This window comes from Channa argus, chromosome 10 (genome assembly GCF_033026475.1).
Source record: "Channa argus isolate prfri chromosome 10, Channa argus male v1.0, whole genome shotgun sequence".
NCBI classification, from domain to species: Eukaryota; Metazoa; Chordata; class Actinopteri; order Anabantiformes; family Channidae; genus Channa; species Channa argus.
In genome coordinates, this window is record NC_090206.1 from 112,099 (window position 1) to 131,260 (window position 19,162).

The 19,162-nt window shown below is 40.1% G+C and overlaps 1 protein-coding gene across 6 annotated transcripts in view; it reads right to left on the minus strand.

Annotated features, from left to right (window-relative positions):
* Positions 1–4,405: 4,405 nt before the first annotated feature.
* Positions 4,406–19,162, minus strand: part of LOC137133889 (storkhead-box protein 2-like) — a 61,152-nt gene continuing 46,395 nt past the window's right edge. For 5 of the 6 annotated variants that reach the window (XM_067517982.1, XM_067517981.1, XM_067517984.1 and 2 more), the window contains 2 exons: positions 16,688–19,103; positions 4,406–7,651 (listed from right to left, as the gene is read on the minus strand). In XM_067517982.1, the coding sequence (XP_067374083.1) occupies positions 7,447–7,651; positions 16,688–19,103 (2,621 nt within the window). In that variant the 3' untranslated portion in view covers positions 4,406–7,446. Of the gene's footprint in view, positions 7,652–7,677; positions 12,813–16,687; positions 19,104–19,162 lie in introns of those variants that run through there. The other variant, XM_067517983.1, reaches the window with a different exon arrangement.

The window sequence follows — 19,162 nt, forward strand, 5'->3', positions numbered from 1 at the left end:
ACTTTACTTCATTCAGCTTTTCCTTAACCCTGACCAGTCTCTCACCCCTGCTGCTGAACCCACCCAGCATGATGCTGCCACCACCATGCTTCACTGTAAAGATGGTATTGGGCAAGCAATGAGTGAATTGAGGCCAAAGAGTTCAATCTTGATTTCAAACCAGAGAATCTTGCTCCTCACAGGTGCTTTTTGCAAACGTTATGTGGGCTTTTATATATTTGGACTGAGGGGAGGCTTCTGTCTAGCCACAAAGACCAGATTGCTGGAGGGCTGGCGTGATGGTTGTCCCTCTTGAACTTTGTCCCATTTCCATACAAGATCTCTGGAGCTGGAGTGAAGATTGGGTACTTGGTCACCTCCTATACTAAGGCCCTTTTCCCCTGATTGCTCAGTTTGGCCAGGTGACCAGTTCTTGGAAAACTCCTGGTTGTGCCAAATGTGCTCTATTTGAGAATTGAGAATAGAGACCACTGTGCTCTTGGAAACTTGCAGTGCAGCAGACATTTGGGGCCTTGATATAATCCTGTCTCTGAGCTCTGCAGGCAGCTCCTTTGACGTCATGGCATTTGATATGATACGGTATCCATTGTCAGCTGTGAGGCCTTCTATAGAGAGGTGTGTACCTTTTCAAATCATGTCTAATAAATATAATTTATCACAGGTGGACCCCAGTCAAGGTGTAGAAACATGTCAGAAGCAATCAAGAGAAATGGGGGGCACTTGAGCTAAATTTCAAATGTTTTAGCTAAGGGTCTAAATATTTATACATGTCAGTTTTGCACATTTCTAAAGCTCTGCTTTAACTTTGTCATACTTGCGTAGCTGAATAGCTGATAACACTTACAGTAACTGCCAATTTCTTTGGGAGCATTTCTGAAAGAAGTGTTGCACACGAATATGAAGAAATAAAGTTTTAGTTTATTATCCCAGTTGTTCAAATGCTAGTAGCTACCTTCAGTTTTGTTATGTGTGCAGCAAACACAATGTGCTAGGTATGCAAGAACACATTTGTGTTATTGTCCTACTTTTTTCTGTGCCTGGTTAAAAAAATTTTCCACATTTGACTTACCATACCCCTTAAACGTGACATGTTCTCAATGTGGCTAACCATTCTGACAGACTACAGCAGAGAGTACTAGTACAGCAGGTAGAGAAAGGGCTGGGCAGAGAAGCAGTTTGCTTGCAGGTCACATGCTAACACTAGATTTAGGATGCGTATTGTAGTATTAACTTCTAAAATGTAGAGACTGCTGCAACAAAGCCATAAAAATAATACCATTTTAAATATGTCTCAGTAAGTTGACCAGCCATTATGATGATGGCATGGTGAACAACCTGTAGTTTTTGTGGTCATAAAATGTGTGTCTTTGAGGACAGACTGCCTGAACGTGTGCATTGTTTGTACAATTCATTATGGTAAGCTACAACTAAACAGAAAAGATAGAAAATGTGATGGACCCAGGTGAAAGCTTAGACTATGAGCGTACACTTCGAGATGCAGGTGAAAATACTGCATAGCTTGCATTCTCATATGCCACTTCAACATTGCCTGGAACTTAGAAAAGGCTATAACCCAATCAGAGGTTGACTCTGAAGAACTTATAATTCAGTACTGACCATAAATATTAGGTGCGGAAGTGATGGTGTGGAGGGTTGATAGCTGAACTCCAATGCTTTAATATACAATGGGAAGAAATGTTGTTAGTAAAGATAGTAAACAAGAGGGAGTCCAGCACTTTAATGTGTATTGTGTTGAGCTAATATTTGTGTTGGCACATGTGTAGACATTCTCAGGCTAGAGGCTGATGGCAGATAATAAAAAGAATGGGCTGACATTTTGCTGCTTTGGAGGTAGTTGTAGAGGAGCCTATAGATGGCATGACTGACTGCTTTCTAAGCCGGATGGAGAATGCCAACGATTTATCTATAAGACTTTTTTAGATAGATCAATCCAGCTCAACGCAGGTTTGGTGGCACAATAAGATGAAAACATTTCAAATGTAGATCTTAAGTCACACAGTCCTGTGCAATAGTCAGTTGTCACTCTCTCTCCGTCTACCCATGTGTTAGTCTGTTTAATCAATATGAAATCCCAGCACTATTCACACAATTGCCTCATACAAGGGACTAAACAGCTATTACCAAAAAAAGGCAGGTGAAAACTATTATACAAGTTAAGCAGTAATTTAATAATATATTCCATCAATATTCTCATTCTTTATATTATTATTATTATTACCATCATGGCCATCACTCATCATAATACATCTTAGCACCAGGAGTGAGTGGCTAGTAATAATGAACTTGGTAGTAGTGCAAATGAATAATAAAGTTATTTATAAATAAAGAAATAATTTCATCAAATAATAGTCACATAGTCACATCTTTGCTTGTTGTGCGCAATCTTCACTGTCTGAAGTCAAGAGTTATACTTTCAATTCAATTAAAAATTCAATTGGAGTATTGAACCACTTACAAATGAAATTAACAAAGATGTGACTGTCACCCCTCATGTCCACTGGATGTAGCTGTGTTAGGTCTGCAAGCTGTCTGACCTTCACATATTTAGTGTTTTTTGTTATTGTTTTGCTTTGTTTCCCCACCCTATTCTTACTACACATTGAAATATATAAGCGTAATAAATTGTAAGATGTATCCATAGAAAAAAACAACAGAATTCTAAGTTATTGTCTGTTTTTTGTGTTATAAAGTATAATTTGAGATAATGTCTAGTTGCAAGTGTCACATTAAAGGACAGAAGGAAGGTGCTCCTCTTTAAACACTGAAAAATATTTCCTTAAGTTTCTCCATGAAATTGTTATTAATCTTAAACTATTAAGCTTCTTTCCCAACCTTAAAATGTCTGAGGTTTTACCTGAGCTGCAGAGATAAATATATCCAATGACTTCAATGTTGCTGCCGAGAGTAAATATCCACTACAGCATGTTTATGATAGCATGTTATTGGTCTTGCAAGCTAATAAAGTGAATACATCATGAATATAATGACTGTCTGATTCCAGGTGAGATTATCTGGAAGTCAAATCATGGCAACTGGTTTTCATATTTCACATCATCATTTCACAACCAACTTAAGTAGCTTCTTCAGTCTGGAGGAAATTGGTCAAGATATATCTCCAGGGAGGTTTTGCTTCTCTTCAACCCTGAATGCCCTCCTGAGACCTGTTAATTGATTTTGCATGTGTCTTTTTTTTGCATTCAGTAACCATAAGGCCTACAATAGTTAAAATATTAGCCGTGAGCAGAGGACTACCCGGCCTTTCCAGTGATATCTCACTTGTGGGGCCAAGTCCACCAAGATGCTGTGCTAATCCTTTGGCACTTTTAATGTGAAATGCATTCAACTTTACTATCTGAATTATTTAGTGCTCTCTGAAATCGATATCAGGACTAACCCACTACAGCTACAGCTCCCAGATCGGTGTGTGAGTGTGTGTGATTGTGGCCCATGTTTTCTTCCCCATTCACCACTACCCAAACCTTCTCCAGGCAAACGTGAGGGTGTAAATACTTGACAGGACTTTGTTCATTACAGCCACTAGGTGTCACCAAACAGCAAGGCGTATGTGTCTTTCAATGTTTGGCAGCTGGTATGAATGACCTTAAGAGCATGTTTTTACATGATGATAGTCTTATATAAATTTAAATATTTACCTTTTACACTTTATAAAACTGAATTTAAATTTCTAATACCTTTTTTTACTGTAATGACAAAATAATTATGTACTGTTGCATTGCCATACACAGCTAGTATTAGAAATAGTTTTTGATTGGTTAGTTAGTTTCCTTTTTTCCCTCATTTATTATCTTTTCTGACAACATTTCCTCAGACTAAAGAAGCTACTTGAATAAGTAGTGAAGCATTACAAACAATCAAAAAACAAGTCCAGCTTCCATAACTTAACATCTGAATAACATGGTAAGTTTGTGACAAATAGTACTGCAGGCTTCATATGTACAGAAAGTAGTGATAATACTAACCTATACTAAAATGGAGTGTTATGTGTTAAATAGGTTAGTTAAATGAAGAAGAAAATAAATACATTTGAGTAGCTTATGACTCCTGAATAAGATATTTTATGACTCCAGAACATGTAAGTTATTATTTATAAAATTGTCAATGCAAAGCCTTGTGGCTTATGCTTATGCAGCATCTTTACCACTATATTGCTTTTAATTGCTCTAAATTTCAGTAAGGATTATTTGAAATAGTTGGGATCAATTTAACAGTGTGTTTAGTGCTATGACTGCAATAGACAAGATTTTATTAGTATTTTATTTTAGTGATATTTACTACCTGAGCAGTTAGTGTGAATACATTTTAGCATGTTGTGAAGACATGTTAGCAAGAAAAAAGAACATCATCTCTGTTGTCAGACTACAGCTGTTAGAGAACACCACTGTCAAGTGATTTTATGAATGAACAAGAAAGAAGAACGTTGTCTACTATGTGCTAATTGTTTACAGTTTTTAAATAAAATCTTAGCATATATACAATATTTAATTTTGCTTCACAAAGAATTCATACCTGTTTAATTTTTGTGCATTATACTGTATTGTAAATTTATTTGGAAATGAAAATTAATTTAAAAAAATAAATTATAATTTTGAAATGAAAAAGCAAAACAAAACACTCTTCATGTTTCAATCTACACACAATGTAGACCCACAATGACAATGTTAAAACAATACTTTTAAGTATTTTTGCAAACTTATTGAAAACTATAAACTACAGTTAGTAAAATTGCTAAATTTATCTGATGGTTTAATTGATTTCCCTGTCCATTTTCCAATGACCACAGTTGGTCAAAGCAGATGGCCGCCTACCTTAAGCTCAGTTCTGTTAGAGGTATCTTGCATAAGAGTGTTTCCCCTCCCTACTGTCACCTAGTGTTTGTTAAAAGTGGGATCTGTAAGGTTTCCATCTTACTATGTAAAGTACATAGTGACTTGGCACTATGTTAATAAAATTAGACTGAATTACATTAAATAGTGGTAGTATGGTGCTGAGTAGTTAGCACTGCCTCACAGCTAGAAGGTCCCTGGTTTGAATGTTCATGCAGGCTGGGGCCCTTCTGTTTCTACCGGGGTACCTTACTTTCCTCCCACAATTGGAAGACATGCATGTTAACTGACAACCTACAGGATGTACTTCACCTCTTGCCCATGAAAGCTAGGATGGACCCTGCGACTGTGAACAGGATAAGTGGTTAATGAACATGGATGAGTGAATTAAATAGTATTCACACCTTTCCACTAGCACTCCTGATGGTCAGGTACATCCTCTGTTTGCTCTGTTTTTTCAGGTCTATGATTGTAAAACACTGTGTTTTGACAGAATACACACAAAAACATCAGGTAAACAGAACTAAAAAAATGTGTTAACTTTTCTTACATTAACTGCAAACATTTTTAGAGCTATGTTTCATCTTTATCCTATTTTTATTTTTATCTTTTGAAACTGTATTTTCATGATTAAACAAATACAAACAAATGTAACCCCATTCTTATCTAAGCTTTTAATGGTAGTTTTCTTATCCAATGTGTTCCTGTAAGTTCTTCTTTGTGCTCTTTATAAACTAAGCACTTCTCATTGCTTTCAATGTAGGCACAATGTAAACAAGCTTTAGAACTCCTCTGCAGAGATACAAAAATTTAGCAGAAGGATGACAATCTCAGCAGCAGTCCATCAATCAGTCCTTTAATGCACTGATCATCACCTGGCTGATACGATCCCTAAGTTGAATCTAGTCAAAAAAAATTTTTTATATAACCCTGAACAACAAAGACATCATCTGTCCTTAAACAATACTTCTATAGACTCTACAGTGAAGCAAAGTGCTGGCAGCATCCTAACTATGGGGATGCATCTCAGCAACAGTTGCAGGGAGATTTATAAGAAGTAAGGAAAGGATAACTGGAGCTAAATATAGAAACATTTTTGTTTTTGTATTTATTCCATGACTCACTGCCATAAATTGTGGATACTGCTGGAATTTGTGAATTTCCCATTGGGATGAATAAAGTATCTATCTATCTATCCCTAACTCTCCTTGTGTGGCCCAGTCAAAACTCAGATGGATAGAACCTGAAGTTCCACCACGAAGAATGCAATAGGCTGTATAAAAACCTTCTCCAAGAAGATTTTGAGCCGTAAATCATGAGGGGCTTCTACAAAATAATGAGTTAAGGTTTTGAATTCTTATTTAAATGGGAGATTTCTGTTTTAGTTTTGAATGCATTTATAATTACATTGAACAAATATATATTTTTTCCATTTCATTGTAAGGATATAGTGTTTAGATTTATGATCAAAAGTTGTGATTTTTTTAAAATTTAAAAGTACAATTACACACAAAACCAAAAAATATGCAAAAGTGAAGATGTGTGAACACTTTCCGAAGCGGCTGTATGTGTATATACCAAATGGTTTGTTTCCCTTCCTCACTGTGTTGCATGGAAGTTTCCCCTTGGGAATCAATAAATCTTGTCTGTTTGATCAAAAACACACCTCCCACAGGTGTGTGGAGAGTGGTAAAAAAAAGAGAACTGGCACAATATCTAGATTGGCAAGGATTATTTTTTAAATTCACAACAAAGCTAAAATATGATGCAGTTTCATCTGGTGGACATGAGGGTAAAAAGAGAGAATAGAGTGGAAGAAGATCTCAACTGTTTGTTACAAATCTTATTGTAGAGCTGCACCTCAGGTCTGTATGCAACAGGAGCAGATTAGAACATTCATTCTACAAAGGGTGTTAAGTTAAAAACAGTTCTGGTAACATATCATCTGGCTGTCGAACCACCTCACATTTTTGCATTTTAGAGTGACGTTGTGTCATTTCCTGTGATACTGCACCTTATAGTATGGATAATAGAAAAAAGCTAATAAGAGCTGGATCAGTGAGAATGTGTGTACCGTCAGAAAACAGCAGTCCTCAGAGCTGCCTCTTTAGTGTGTAACACCAGGACACATCACTAGAGAGAGATGGAGCAGCTGGAATGGGACGGGATAAAACATGACCTGAGATTTGAGATTATACAACACCCACCCAACCACAAACACACACACACACACACACACACACACGCGCACACATACACACACCTAGACCCTACATAAATGAAATAATACAACAACTTGGTGTAAACTAGAAGCTGTAGAGTGACACGGTCAGAGTATGACCAGTGGCCTGGTGTATGTGTGTGTAAAACAGAGACAGAAATAGAGTGAGAGAAAGCAGTGTGTGTATATGTGTATGTGTGTTAACAGCTATAGTTCCACACTGGGGCTGTGGCAGCTCCACCGTTTCAGTCAGTCTTTCAGTCTTAAGCTGTTATAGTCCTTATGGGAGGGACCTTTATTTTCTGGCTCCTAGCCACTGTTTCGAGCTCTCTGCTCTCTTATCAGTCCACAATTTTGCTTCTAGACGCTGGTGATTGATGCAAGGCAGGTGTTGGGCTTCTGGAGTTTCTCTGGTTGGGTGCCAGCAGGCTCTGGGATGGTGCGGAATGAGAAGGGGGGTACGCTGCCAGTTGTAATGCTGAGGTGGCCAGGGCTCAGTGCCATGTTCTGCCGCCGGTTACTTTCCACTATAGAAGAGGTGTTTGATGCTAAACTCTCCCTTGTTCTGCAGAAAGACAGAGATACACAATGAGAAGTGACACAACCAAAACACCAAAAGTACGTTTGTGAAGCTTCCACTTCTACTGAAGAGAAAAAGAGTATAACAGAACTACATAACCCAGGGCTTCAAACTGTGATATTTTTGGTTGCATCTTTCTACCATTTCTGAAGTTAGTGGAACAAGCTTTTACAGCAATTCTGGGATGTCATCTATTCTCGCTTAAATTACAAATAAATTAACCATTGATTCAATGAAAAAATGTAAAAGAATCATTCCCAACATCCTGTGCCACTACAGTTAGTAAAAGTGAAAAAATCTAAGTCCTTCTCTTTCTGACAGGAATGGGTCCAACAGTCTATAAGGCTGCAAAGAAAGGAACACAATGTATTAGTGTTAAGCCTATTGGATGTACTGCTTTTGGGGAGGCCCAACATTTATGGGGCTTAAAAATAAAGGCATTTTCAAACTCATAGTTGGCTTTCAAGTCTGGATAAATATTCAGTTCAGTTAGTAAACCTTGTCCATTTTACCCTAAATTTTGTTTCCGTTTTATACCTAGAAGAATCCAAGTGAACCAAAATGCACTAAAAGTGAACTCAACTAAAAGTGATGCAAGAACATTCTTGTCCGCTCAATGGATAAATGGATCTGAGGCAGAAACAACAATATTATGCAGGAAAATCCTGTTATGTACCTGGGAAAATAAATGTTTAAGAGGTTGTTTGCGACCAAAGAGAAACTGTGTGTAAGTGCATATACAGGGTTGTTCAAAATAATAGCAGTACAATGTGACTAACCAAAATAATCCAGCTTTTTAGTATATTTTTTATTGCTACGTGCCAAAAAAGTTACCAGTAGGTGCAGTAGATTCTCAGAAAACAAACAAGACCCAGCATTCATGATATGTACGCTTGTAAGGCTGTGCAATTGGGCAATTCGTTGAAAAGGGTGTGTTCAATTTAATTTTTACATTGCAAGTCAACTTTAAGATGCATTCCCAGGCATGCCCATGCAATTTCCATAAACATTATGCAACCAGCCCTGTGTACAAGCGTGAAAATGTATGAACTACACAAATTTTCATATAACAAAAGTTAGTAAAGTTTACATAAAAGAAAAAATATAAAAAATATTTTGAAAAAATGGTAGGTGATTGATTAAATTAAACCTTATATTTATGATGGAGCAAAATACACCCAACAGTGCCTAAGAAACAAAATTGTTGCACAGTGCAATGTGAAACAGTTGGTATGATGATACAATTGCTGTGTCGTAAGGAAGTGAGGTGCCAAATTAAGTTTATCAGGAAGCACTACTTTCGACTGTATGCGTGCTGAAAGGAGGAGATCAGACTTTGTTTGGTGTGGTTTGTATTAGTTTTTGTTTCCTCATTATACACTGATATTTATGTAACGCCTTCATTTATGGGCATTTCAGGACTCTTCATTTAATTTTTTTCTACATGTATTTACTTTTAATTTTATTTGCAGGTAAAATATCAGCAGAGCTGACATCTTAACATAAACAGGAGCACTTCATCAATGCTGAGATGTTACAGAGCACGGCATGAAAATGAACAATCTGTAATTACTCCTGCCTCAGCTGTACCTTGTAAAAATGCTTTTTCCAAAGCAGGAGAACTGGTCTAAAAGAGACGAAATTGCCTTTGCTCTAACAAAAACTTCTCTTTTTTTATTAAAATGTGTAAACTCTGCTTTTTCCCCCTCACATAGGTACACAAGCAATCGCACTTTCACAAGCACTAATTTTTCATAAATTACATCAACAATAATTTCACTTTGATTTCACGTTTTTCATTTATCCTCCTTACAAAAGAAATATTTATCGTTTTACACATCTTCCCAGCTTTTTGGCAATTGGGGTTGTAGATTCAGCATTTGACAAACTATATTAGTCATAGTCATGAGAATGTGATGGGCAGGTTTGGTCTGAGAATGTGATGGGCAGGTTTGGTCTTCAGGACAGGAACGCAGAAGGACAGATGGTGGTAGACTTTACAAAGAGGATGGAAATGGCTGTAGTGAACACTTTCTTCCAGAAGAGGCAGGAACATAGGGTGACATATAAGAGCGGAGGTAGAAGCAATCAGGTGAACTACATCTTGTGTAGACGTTGTAATCTGAAAGAGAGCAGTGACTGTAAAGCATTGGTAGGGGAGAGTGTAGCCAGACAACACAGGATGGTGGTGTGTAAAATGATGCTGGTGGTGAGGAAGATGAAGAGGACTAAGGCAGAGCAGAGGACGAAGTGGTGGAAGTTGAAAAAGGAAGAATGTCGTTTAGTTTTCAGGGAGGAGCTGAGACAGACTCTGGGTGGTTTGGAGGTGCTTCCAGATGACTGGACCACTACAGCTAACATGATCAGGGAGACAGGTAGGAGGGTACTCGGTGTGTCATCTGGAAAGAGGAAAGTGGACAAGGAGACTTGGTGGTGGAACAAGGAAGTTCAGGAGTGTATACAGTGAAAGAAGTTAGCTAAGAAGAAGTGGGACACTGAGAGGACTGAAGAGAGTGGACAGGAGTACAGGGAGATACAGCGTAAGGTGAAGTTAGAGGTGGTAAAGAGAAGAGGAGTTAGAAGAGGAGTCAGTTAGAAGAGGAGGAAGAGTGGAAAGGCAGTTGTTCCTCATGACAAACCTGTGGAGGTATGGAAGTGTCTAGGAGAGGTGGCAGTAGAGTTTCTGAGTATTTTGTTTAACAAGATCTTGGAAAGTGAGAGGATGCTGAGGACTGGAGGAGAAGTGTACTGGTGCCAATTTTTAAGAACAAGGGAGATGTGCAGAGCTGTGGCAACTACAGAGGAATAAAGCTGATGAGCCAAACAATGAAGTTGTGGAAAAGAGTAGTGGAAGCTCGGCTAAGAGCAGAGGTGAGCATTTGTGAGCAGCAATACGGTTTCATGCCTAGAAAGAGTCCAACAGATGAAGTTTTTGCTTTGAAGATGCTGATGGAGAAGTACAGAGAAGGTCATAGGGAGTTGCAATGTTTCTTTGTAGATTTAGAAAAAGCGTATGACAGGGTGCAGAGAGAGGAGCTGTGGTATTGTATGAGGACATCTGGAGTGGTAGAGAAGTAGGTTAGAGGGGTGCAGGACATGTATGAGAGCTGTAAGACAGTGGTGAGGTGCTGTAAGTGTGACAGAGGAGTTCAAGGTGGAGATGGGTCTGCATCAAGGATCAGGAGGCAGAGCTGGAGGTAGCAGAGCTTAAGATGTTGAAGTTCTCTTTGGGAGTGACGAGGATGGACAGGATCAGGAATGAGGACATCAGAGGGACAGATCATGTTAGATGTGTTGGAAATAAAAGTTAGAGAGGCCAGATTGGGGTGGTTTGGACATGTTCACAGGAGAGACTGTGATTAAATCAGTAGAAGGATGCTGAGGTGGGAGGTTCCAGGCAGGAGTTCTAGAGCAGGCCTGGCCAACCCGTGGCTCCCGAGCTGCCTGCTCATTGCCTGGTTTCATGCGGCTCTTGCGTTTATATCTAAGTTTGTATTTGTGGTTTTTTAATGTGCGTGTTCGCTTCGCTTGAGTTCAATACAATATTTTCATCAAACGCACATGTGCGTGAGACGAAAATACCTCAAAATTTCCGAGTAGGGGCAACATCATTTGAGTAAACAATTTGTGTGCAACAATTTAATTCAACTTTATTTATATAGTGCATATTCACAACAAAGTCATCTCAGGGCACTTTACAGAATAAAGTCAAGATTATGAAGATGTATAGAGAGAATCCAACAATTCCCCCTGAAGCAAGCCATAGGCAACAGTGGAGAGGAAAAACTCCCTTTAACGGAAGAAACCTCCAGCAGAACCAGGCTCAGGGTGGACGGCCATCTGCCTTGATCGGTTGGGGTGAGTGGAAAGGGGACAGAGAAAAGAACAGAGCAACTAATTAATTGCAGGCTCTTTATGGAGTTACTGGGGCATCCTGAAAGTAGCTAATTACAGTAGTCCAACCTAGACAGCTGCTCCTCGTGCGGTAAGCGTATTGCGTCACTTCCTGTTTCTGCACACTCTTGGGTTTCTACCGAAGGACTCTTTAGTGATTAATTGTAGCTGTTATTTTTACCTAAATAAGTGATTTCTTCACACGGGAATTAATACTTGAGTTGTAACATACGCTTGTATTACACAAGCACCTGCTTTTGCAAAACATAACCAGCTAAAGTTTACAAATTCCACATTTCACCTATATTAGCTTTGGTAGCTTAGCAGTTATCCGTTAGCAATGGCTTCTCTGTCTCCCTCTGTCTCTCATTCTCCCACTTGCTCAGTGTGTCTCATGTTCAGTTTTTCCTCTGCCTCCTTTAGTGATAATGGTATATGTAATAAGTGTAAGGTTTTTTGCAGCTTTGGAGGAGAGGCTCACGGAATTGGAAGCACGGCTCCGCACCATGGAAAACAACTCAGCTAGTCAGGCCCCGGTAGCTGGTGCCAGTTTTTCTGCATCACTTTGAGACAGGATGCTCCTAATTTTGGCAATGTTCCGTAGGTGGAAGAAGGCTGTTCTAGAGATTTGTTTTATATGTGAGGTAAAGGACAAATCCTGGTCAAAAATAATTCCAAGGTTCCTTGCAGTAGTACTGGAGGCCAGACTTATGCCATCTAGATTAAAGATATGGTTGGACATCATATCTCTGAGATTTTTGGGCGCCAAATACTATGACTTAAGTTTTGTCTGAGTTTAGAAGTAAAAAATTGTGGGACTTCCAGGCCTTTATGTCTTGTAGGCATGCTTGAAGCTTTATTAACGGATTATTTTCATCCGGTTCCATAGATAGATATAGCTGCGTATCATCACTGGCCTGTGGTCTTAGTACTGTAGGAGTCAATTTCTGTCATTATCATGTTGGTGTTTGACATTTACAATAAATCTGGATGAGCAGAGTTCTTTGTGTTCGTGTGTGAGGAAGGGATGAGGTGATGTTTATGTGTGCCAAAGTGTATGATGTGGCTCTTTGCGGTAACACAGTAAAAATGTGGCTCTTAGTCTCTGACTAGTTGGCCACCCCTGGTCTAGAGGAAGACCAAAGGGTAGATTTATGGATGTAGTGAGGGAGGACATGAAGTTAGTTGGTGTGAGAGAAGAGGATGCAGAGGACAGGGTTAGATGGAGGCACATGATTCGCTGTGGCGACCCCTGAAAGGGAACAGCCAAAAGGAAAAGAAGAAGAAGAGGAAGATTAGTCATAGTCATATTATTTTGGTTATATTCAAACTAATTGCAATTTATACACTTCTCTTTCATTCAGTACGCACTTTATTACCAACTGGTTAAGTAAACAATACCAATCATCCACATGTCAGAAGGGATGAACCCAGTTCAATCTCCACACACTTTATCCAGGTAGCCTGTAATGTTTTTGTAATCCAGCAGATGTCACAATTAAGAGTACAGTGTTGTAGTTCCCTAAGTCTATGAAATTCATTACATCCTGAACTGAGCAACGACTGCAGAAAACAAGGTAACTCCAGAGCCTTCACATACTTTCTGTTGTCATTGTAATGTTGTGCTCTCTATTGCTGTTAAATTCAATTCAATAGACCCAATAGATGTAAGCAGAGGGTCCTACCATTCCTGCAGTCTGGAAAAAGTTTTAACATATACAGTGAGGCCTACTTCTTTTTTTTTTTTTTTTTGGTTATTAGAGAAAGAATTCACCAGATCCTCCCAGATTCTAGCACTGTTGTTCGTGAAGACAGATAGATCTTCACGTACAACAGTGACTGCTTTTTACCCATAGATCTCTCTTAGCTAACTTCAATTCTTACCTCATCTAAACCAACAACCTGTCTGCTAGACCCTGTTCCAACTAAGCTGCTCAAGGAAGCTTTACCCTTTATAGATACATTCATATTAGATATCATCAATCTATCTTTAGAAACAGGCTATGTACCACAGGCCTATAAGGTAGCTGTAATTAAACCACTACTTAAAAAACCCTGTCTTGACCCAGGTGTTTTAGCCAATTACAGACCAGTATCTAATCTCCCCTTTATTTCTAAAATCCTTGAAAAAGTAGTCGCAAAACAATTATGTGATCACCTTCATAGGAATAATTTGTATGAAGACTTTCAGTCAGGATTTAGAGTTTATCATAGTACAGAATCAGCACTGGTAAAAGTCACCAACAATCTTCTCATGGCCTCAGATAGTGGACTCATCTCTATACTTGTTCTGTTAGATCTTAGTGACTCATTTAATACCATTGATCACAACATTTTATTACAGAGACTGGAACATGAAATTGGGATTAAAAGAACTGCACTAGGTTGGTTTAAATCTTATCTATCTAATTTGACAATTTGTTGATGTAAATGATGGATCCTCCATGTACACGGAGGTTAGCTATGGAGTTCCACAAGGCTCTGAGTTAGGACCAATACTTTTTGCTTTATATAAACTATATTGCCAAAAGTATTTGCTCACCTGCCTTTAGACCCATATGAACTTTAGTGACATCCCATTCTTAATCCATAGGGTTTAATATGAGGTCAGCCCACCCTTTACAGCTATAACAGCTTCAAATCTTCTGGGAAGGCTTTCCACGAGGTTTAGGAGTGTGTTTATGAAATACATAAAACAGAGTGCTCGCAGTCTTCACTCTAATTCATCCCAAAGGTGTTTTATCAGGTTGGACTCTGGTCAGGTCAGGACTCTGTGCAGGCCAGTCAAGTTCTTCCACACCAAACTCACTCATCCATGTCTTTATGGACCTTGCTTTGTGCACCTGAATTCATTTATTTGGATGGGTGAGCGAATACTTTTGGCAATATAGTGTATGTCTCTTTTAGGCAACATTATTATAAAAACACTCCATAAATGTCCATTGTTATGCTGATGATACCCAACTATATCTATCTATGGAACCAGATGAAAAAAATCAGTTAATCAAGCTTCAGTCATCCCTACGAGAGATAAAGTTGGAGTTATTTTTGACCAGGATTTGTCCTTTACCTCACATATAAAACAAATCTCTAGAACAGCCTTCTTCTACCTACAGAACATTGCCAAAATTAGGAGCATCCTGTCAAAGTGATACCGAAAAACTAGTCCATGCATTTGTTACTTCTAGGTTGGACTACTGTAATTCCCTACTTTCAGGATGCCCCAGTAACTGCAATTAAGAGCCTGCAATTAATCCAAAATGCTGCAGCAAGAGTGCTGACTGGAACTGGCAAGAGAGATCATATCTCATCTTCACTAGCTTCTCTCCATTGGTTTCCCATAAAATCTAAAATAGAATTTAAAACCCTGCTTCAGATTCGGGTGTCCCCAGGCTTTGAAGCTGTGTGTTTTCCAGGGTTCAGCTACTAGTCCTACCAACCTGCCTGATGTTTTGTTGTTGATTTTGTTGTTCTTTTTCTTTTTTCTTCACTTTCCATTCACCCCAAACGGTCAAGGCAGATAGCCGGCCACCCTGAGCCTGGTTCTGCTGGAGGTTTAAAGGGAGTTTTTCCTCTCCACTGTTGCCTAGGGCTTGCTCAATGGGGAATTGTTGGGTTCTCTCTATACAGATCTATAGTCTTGACTTTATTCTGTAAAGTGCCTTGAGATGACTTTGTTGTGAATTGGTGCTATATAAATAAAGTTGAATTGAATTGAACTGAACTGTAGACTGAAAACATTAAGATTTGACATAAAAATATTAATATGAGACAAGAGATCAACATATCAGCTTTTAGTTTCAGGTATTTATATTGGGATCTGATACACAACTAAGAAGATTGCACCTTTTGTTTGAACCCACCCATTTTTCATGTAAGCGTAAGTATTGGAACAGACAGACAGAAATAGACTTAAAATAGATTAATATATATAAGACTTAATATTTACTTGCAAATCCTTTACTTGCAGTAACTGCATCAAGCCTGTGAACCATTGTCATGACCAAACTTTTTCATTGTTCTTTTGATTAATTCATTAATTATTTTCCAGGCTTTTGCCGCAGCCTCTTTCAGTTGTTGTTTGTTTTAGGGGGGTTACTCCCTTCAGACTCTATAGCAGGTGAAATGCATGCTCTTTAGGGTTTAAGTCTGGAGACTGACTTCTTGCCCCTAATGAACTTTTTTAGTTTCGGCGTGTGTTTTTGGTCGTTATCTTCCGGCATGATGATGGCACCGCCAATAAGTTTAGTTGCATCTTTCTTTATAATGGAAGATGGTAAATAGTAAATGTTCTGCACTTATATAGCGCTTTTCTACGTATTGGCACTCAAAGCACCTTACACTGCATCTTATTCACCCATTCACACTCACAATCACACACACACACACTCATACACCGGTGGGGGAGCTGCTATGCAGCTAGCCAACACTCACCAGGAGCAACTAAGTTGGGGGTTCAGCGTCTTGCTCAAGGACACTTCGACATGTGACTGGAGGAGCTGGGGATTGAACCAAAAACTGTGAGATTGGTGGACAACTGCTCTACCTTCCTGCGCCACAGACAAAATGTTTGTCTAGACTTATGAGACTGGAAATAAAATAAATAAATAAATAAAAGCTGCAATATTTATCTCTTGTCTTATATTCATATTTTGCTGTCCAAAAAACAAATGTTTTCAGTCTTCAGCAAAAAATAAAGTGTTCCAATACTTTTGGAGGGGAGTGTGTTTATAACATTCGTATGTGCTTAAAGATAATAAAAAAGTTTCTATTCTGTTTTATTGTTATAAATTATCAGTGTTTCAATAGTCATACAATGCTACAATTTTTTTAGACGAATACCTGAAGTGCTGTGCAAAGTCTGGCGAAGTAAAAATGATAGAACAGCACAGCATAGCAAAGAAAGTGGAAGCTGGATGGAGAAGAGTGGACTGCAATGTGTCACTGCAATAATTTGCCCTCAGTCCTTATACTGTACCCTCACATCAAAAAAGCTACTTTGAGCTAAAAATAAACATTTATTTGATAGATGGGAAATTATTGTGGTAAGTGTACTTGTTTAATAATGGGTACAGAATCTAATGTTTTAGGTTTGCTAGTGTGCAGTTAGCATCTACATATTCTCACCGTGGAGAGTTGAATCCACTGTCAACAGTTACAGAGCTGGAGTCTATACTGTCCAGTCTAGCAGAATGCGCTGACTGTTGGTTCTGAATGGGCTCTGGAGGGTTCTCTTTAGTACCAGGGAAGGTGAGTGTTCTTTCAAACCTCCTCTGTAGGTCCCTCTCCTTCTCTCTCTCTAAAAGCCACTGCATGGTTCCCACTCCACCTCCTCTCATTCCAACCACAGATCCACCAGTCTTCTGTTCCTCTCGACTTTTAGTCCCACCCTCCTCAATTTCATCATCATCTGACACATTATAATAGTCAAAGGAGGCTTCTGCTGCACTAGTACTGGGTTCAGTTCCTTGTGGGACCACAGACTGTATGGCCACCAGAGGTTTGGGAGCATCAAAGGCCTCCTTGGAATCAAGTGCATCGCAGGATGAGGAAAGAGTAGAAGAGGTGACTGCTGGGGGTTTTCTTAGAGAGCTGTAGCCAGACAAAGGGAGGATAGGAGGAGGTTTGAACAGTGTGTCTTTACTAAAGATCTCCTTATGTTTCTCCTGACCAGAAGAGGCATTATGGAGAGGTCGTCCATTAGGAAGAGTTGGATCAGGAATAGAGAGAGTTATTGGAGGCAGGCTTCCAACCTTGAAGCCTGACTTTGACAAGTCCTCCTTATTTTCTAGGAGATGGGGTGTTTGTCGGTCCATTTGTCTATCAGCGGGGCCTAGTTTCAATCCATCATGGCTACTTATGCTCAGAGTTGTTAGTGGGTTTGCTGCTGTTAGAATGGCTTCAGAGGAACCAGAGCATTGGAAGTAATCATCAGGAGGGCCAGAAGTTGGCAGTGGTTTTGGAGAGTATGCCGGCAGACTGTCCCTGCTCTTACTTTTCTCTAAGCATTTGACACCATCCAAACCCAGAGAATCTGCAACAAACTTTGATGAAGGGGGTGTGACATGACAGTAGTGATTAGAGCTCTGAGTGGCTCGCAGGGTGCCATCGTCAGTATAATAACGGCTCCGGTCATCATAATAATCTGGTGGTCCAATTATCCCACCTCCAAGTGGTCCTTTAGAATTGTCCATAGATCTGGAACGTCCCTTGGCCTTGTCACTGCGTTCATTCCTGGACTTCCTCTCTTGAGTGTGGGAGTGTGAGCGATGGACTTTGGAGTGGTGTGCTGAAGGGCCATGGCTTGGCTCAGGGAAAGGCATTTCCGTGCGTCGCTTAGCGAGCTCTCCAGACACATCCCACTCTGGTGCAACAGGTAGGTGAGAGGAGTCGAGGATGTTAGGGTTGCTGTGTGCCAAATGAAGCCGAGCCCGCTGCCGCTCCATGGCCAGGGCATGTTCCCTAGTTGATCGAGCCAGTGAGGATGAGTAGGCTCTGTAGTCCTTGTCAGCCAGTTCCAGGTGGGAACTATCGCTTGGCTCACCGCGGGAAGCTCTTGTCTTGCTTTGTGAGCGGCTAAGTTTGGTCTGGGACTGCTTCCTGTGTCTGCCCCCACTTCTCCTACTCCTAGAGCTCTGGTTAGCTGAGGATGATTTGCTCCTTTGGGCACGCTCCTCTTCTAGACGCTTCATGACTGCTGTATGCCGGGCTAGGTTCTCCACAGTGAGGTCAGGGTTAATTCTGCGAATGATCTCCATCTCTACATTGCGTGGGAGCTGACTGGGTGCCTCCTCATCACGAAGTGGCCACTCCTCAGGGGGGAACTGTGCAGAAAAGGTGGCCAACTGCTTGGCCTTGTCTTTCTTGAAGCTCAGACGGAAGAGTTTTAAACCAAACTTCCGACTTACTGTACCACTTCCTCCAACAGCTTGTTTCTCCATCTCTCCAGGTCCACCTCCCCCTCCTCCACTTCCTCCTCCTCCATTCCCCCCTCCCCTGTGCTTGATTAATGTGTCCGTCTTGAAAGGAAACCCAAGAGCACTGCGGCTCTTTTCTGTGTTTACTACTGCTTGCTGAGGAAGTGCCTGTGGGGAGTGTGGGGATGAAAATGCCTCGCGGTGGTCTTTGGGGGATCGGTGCTGCAGGGTGGTGTGGTGGCTTGGGGGATCTTCTCCACGATAACTGTTACTGTAAAAAGAATCCCCACCTCCTCCACCTCCCCCGCTGTGGTTTTGGCTGGACTTTGGCTGTGTTCGATCTCGCACACCTCCAGAAGTGGATGGAGTGATTGTGCCAGAGAGAGGGGAGGCGCACTGTGTCTGCTGATGCTGCTGTTGGTTCTGATGTTGCTGCTGTTGGTGTCGCTCAGGGGTTATCTCATCTAAGTGGTACCACTTAGAGCTGGTTCGAATTAAACTTGGAGTTATAAAGTAAGTTTGAGGGGTTACAATAAAAAATCCATCGGGTGTTGGGTAGATTTTCCGCTCACGGACCAGCATGGTTAGTGTGTGGTGCAGGACCTCCTCTGATGGCGTGGGAACACCTGAACAAAACCAGAGACAAAAGTTAGAGCAAGGACAATTAGATCTTACTATATTAAAA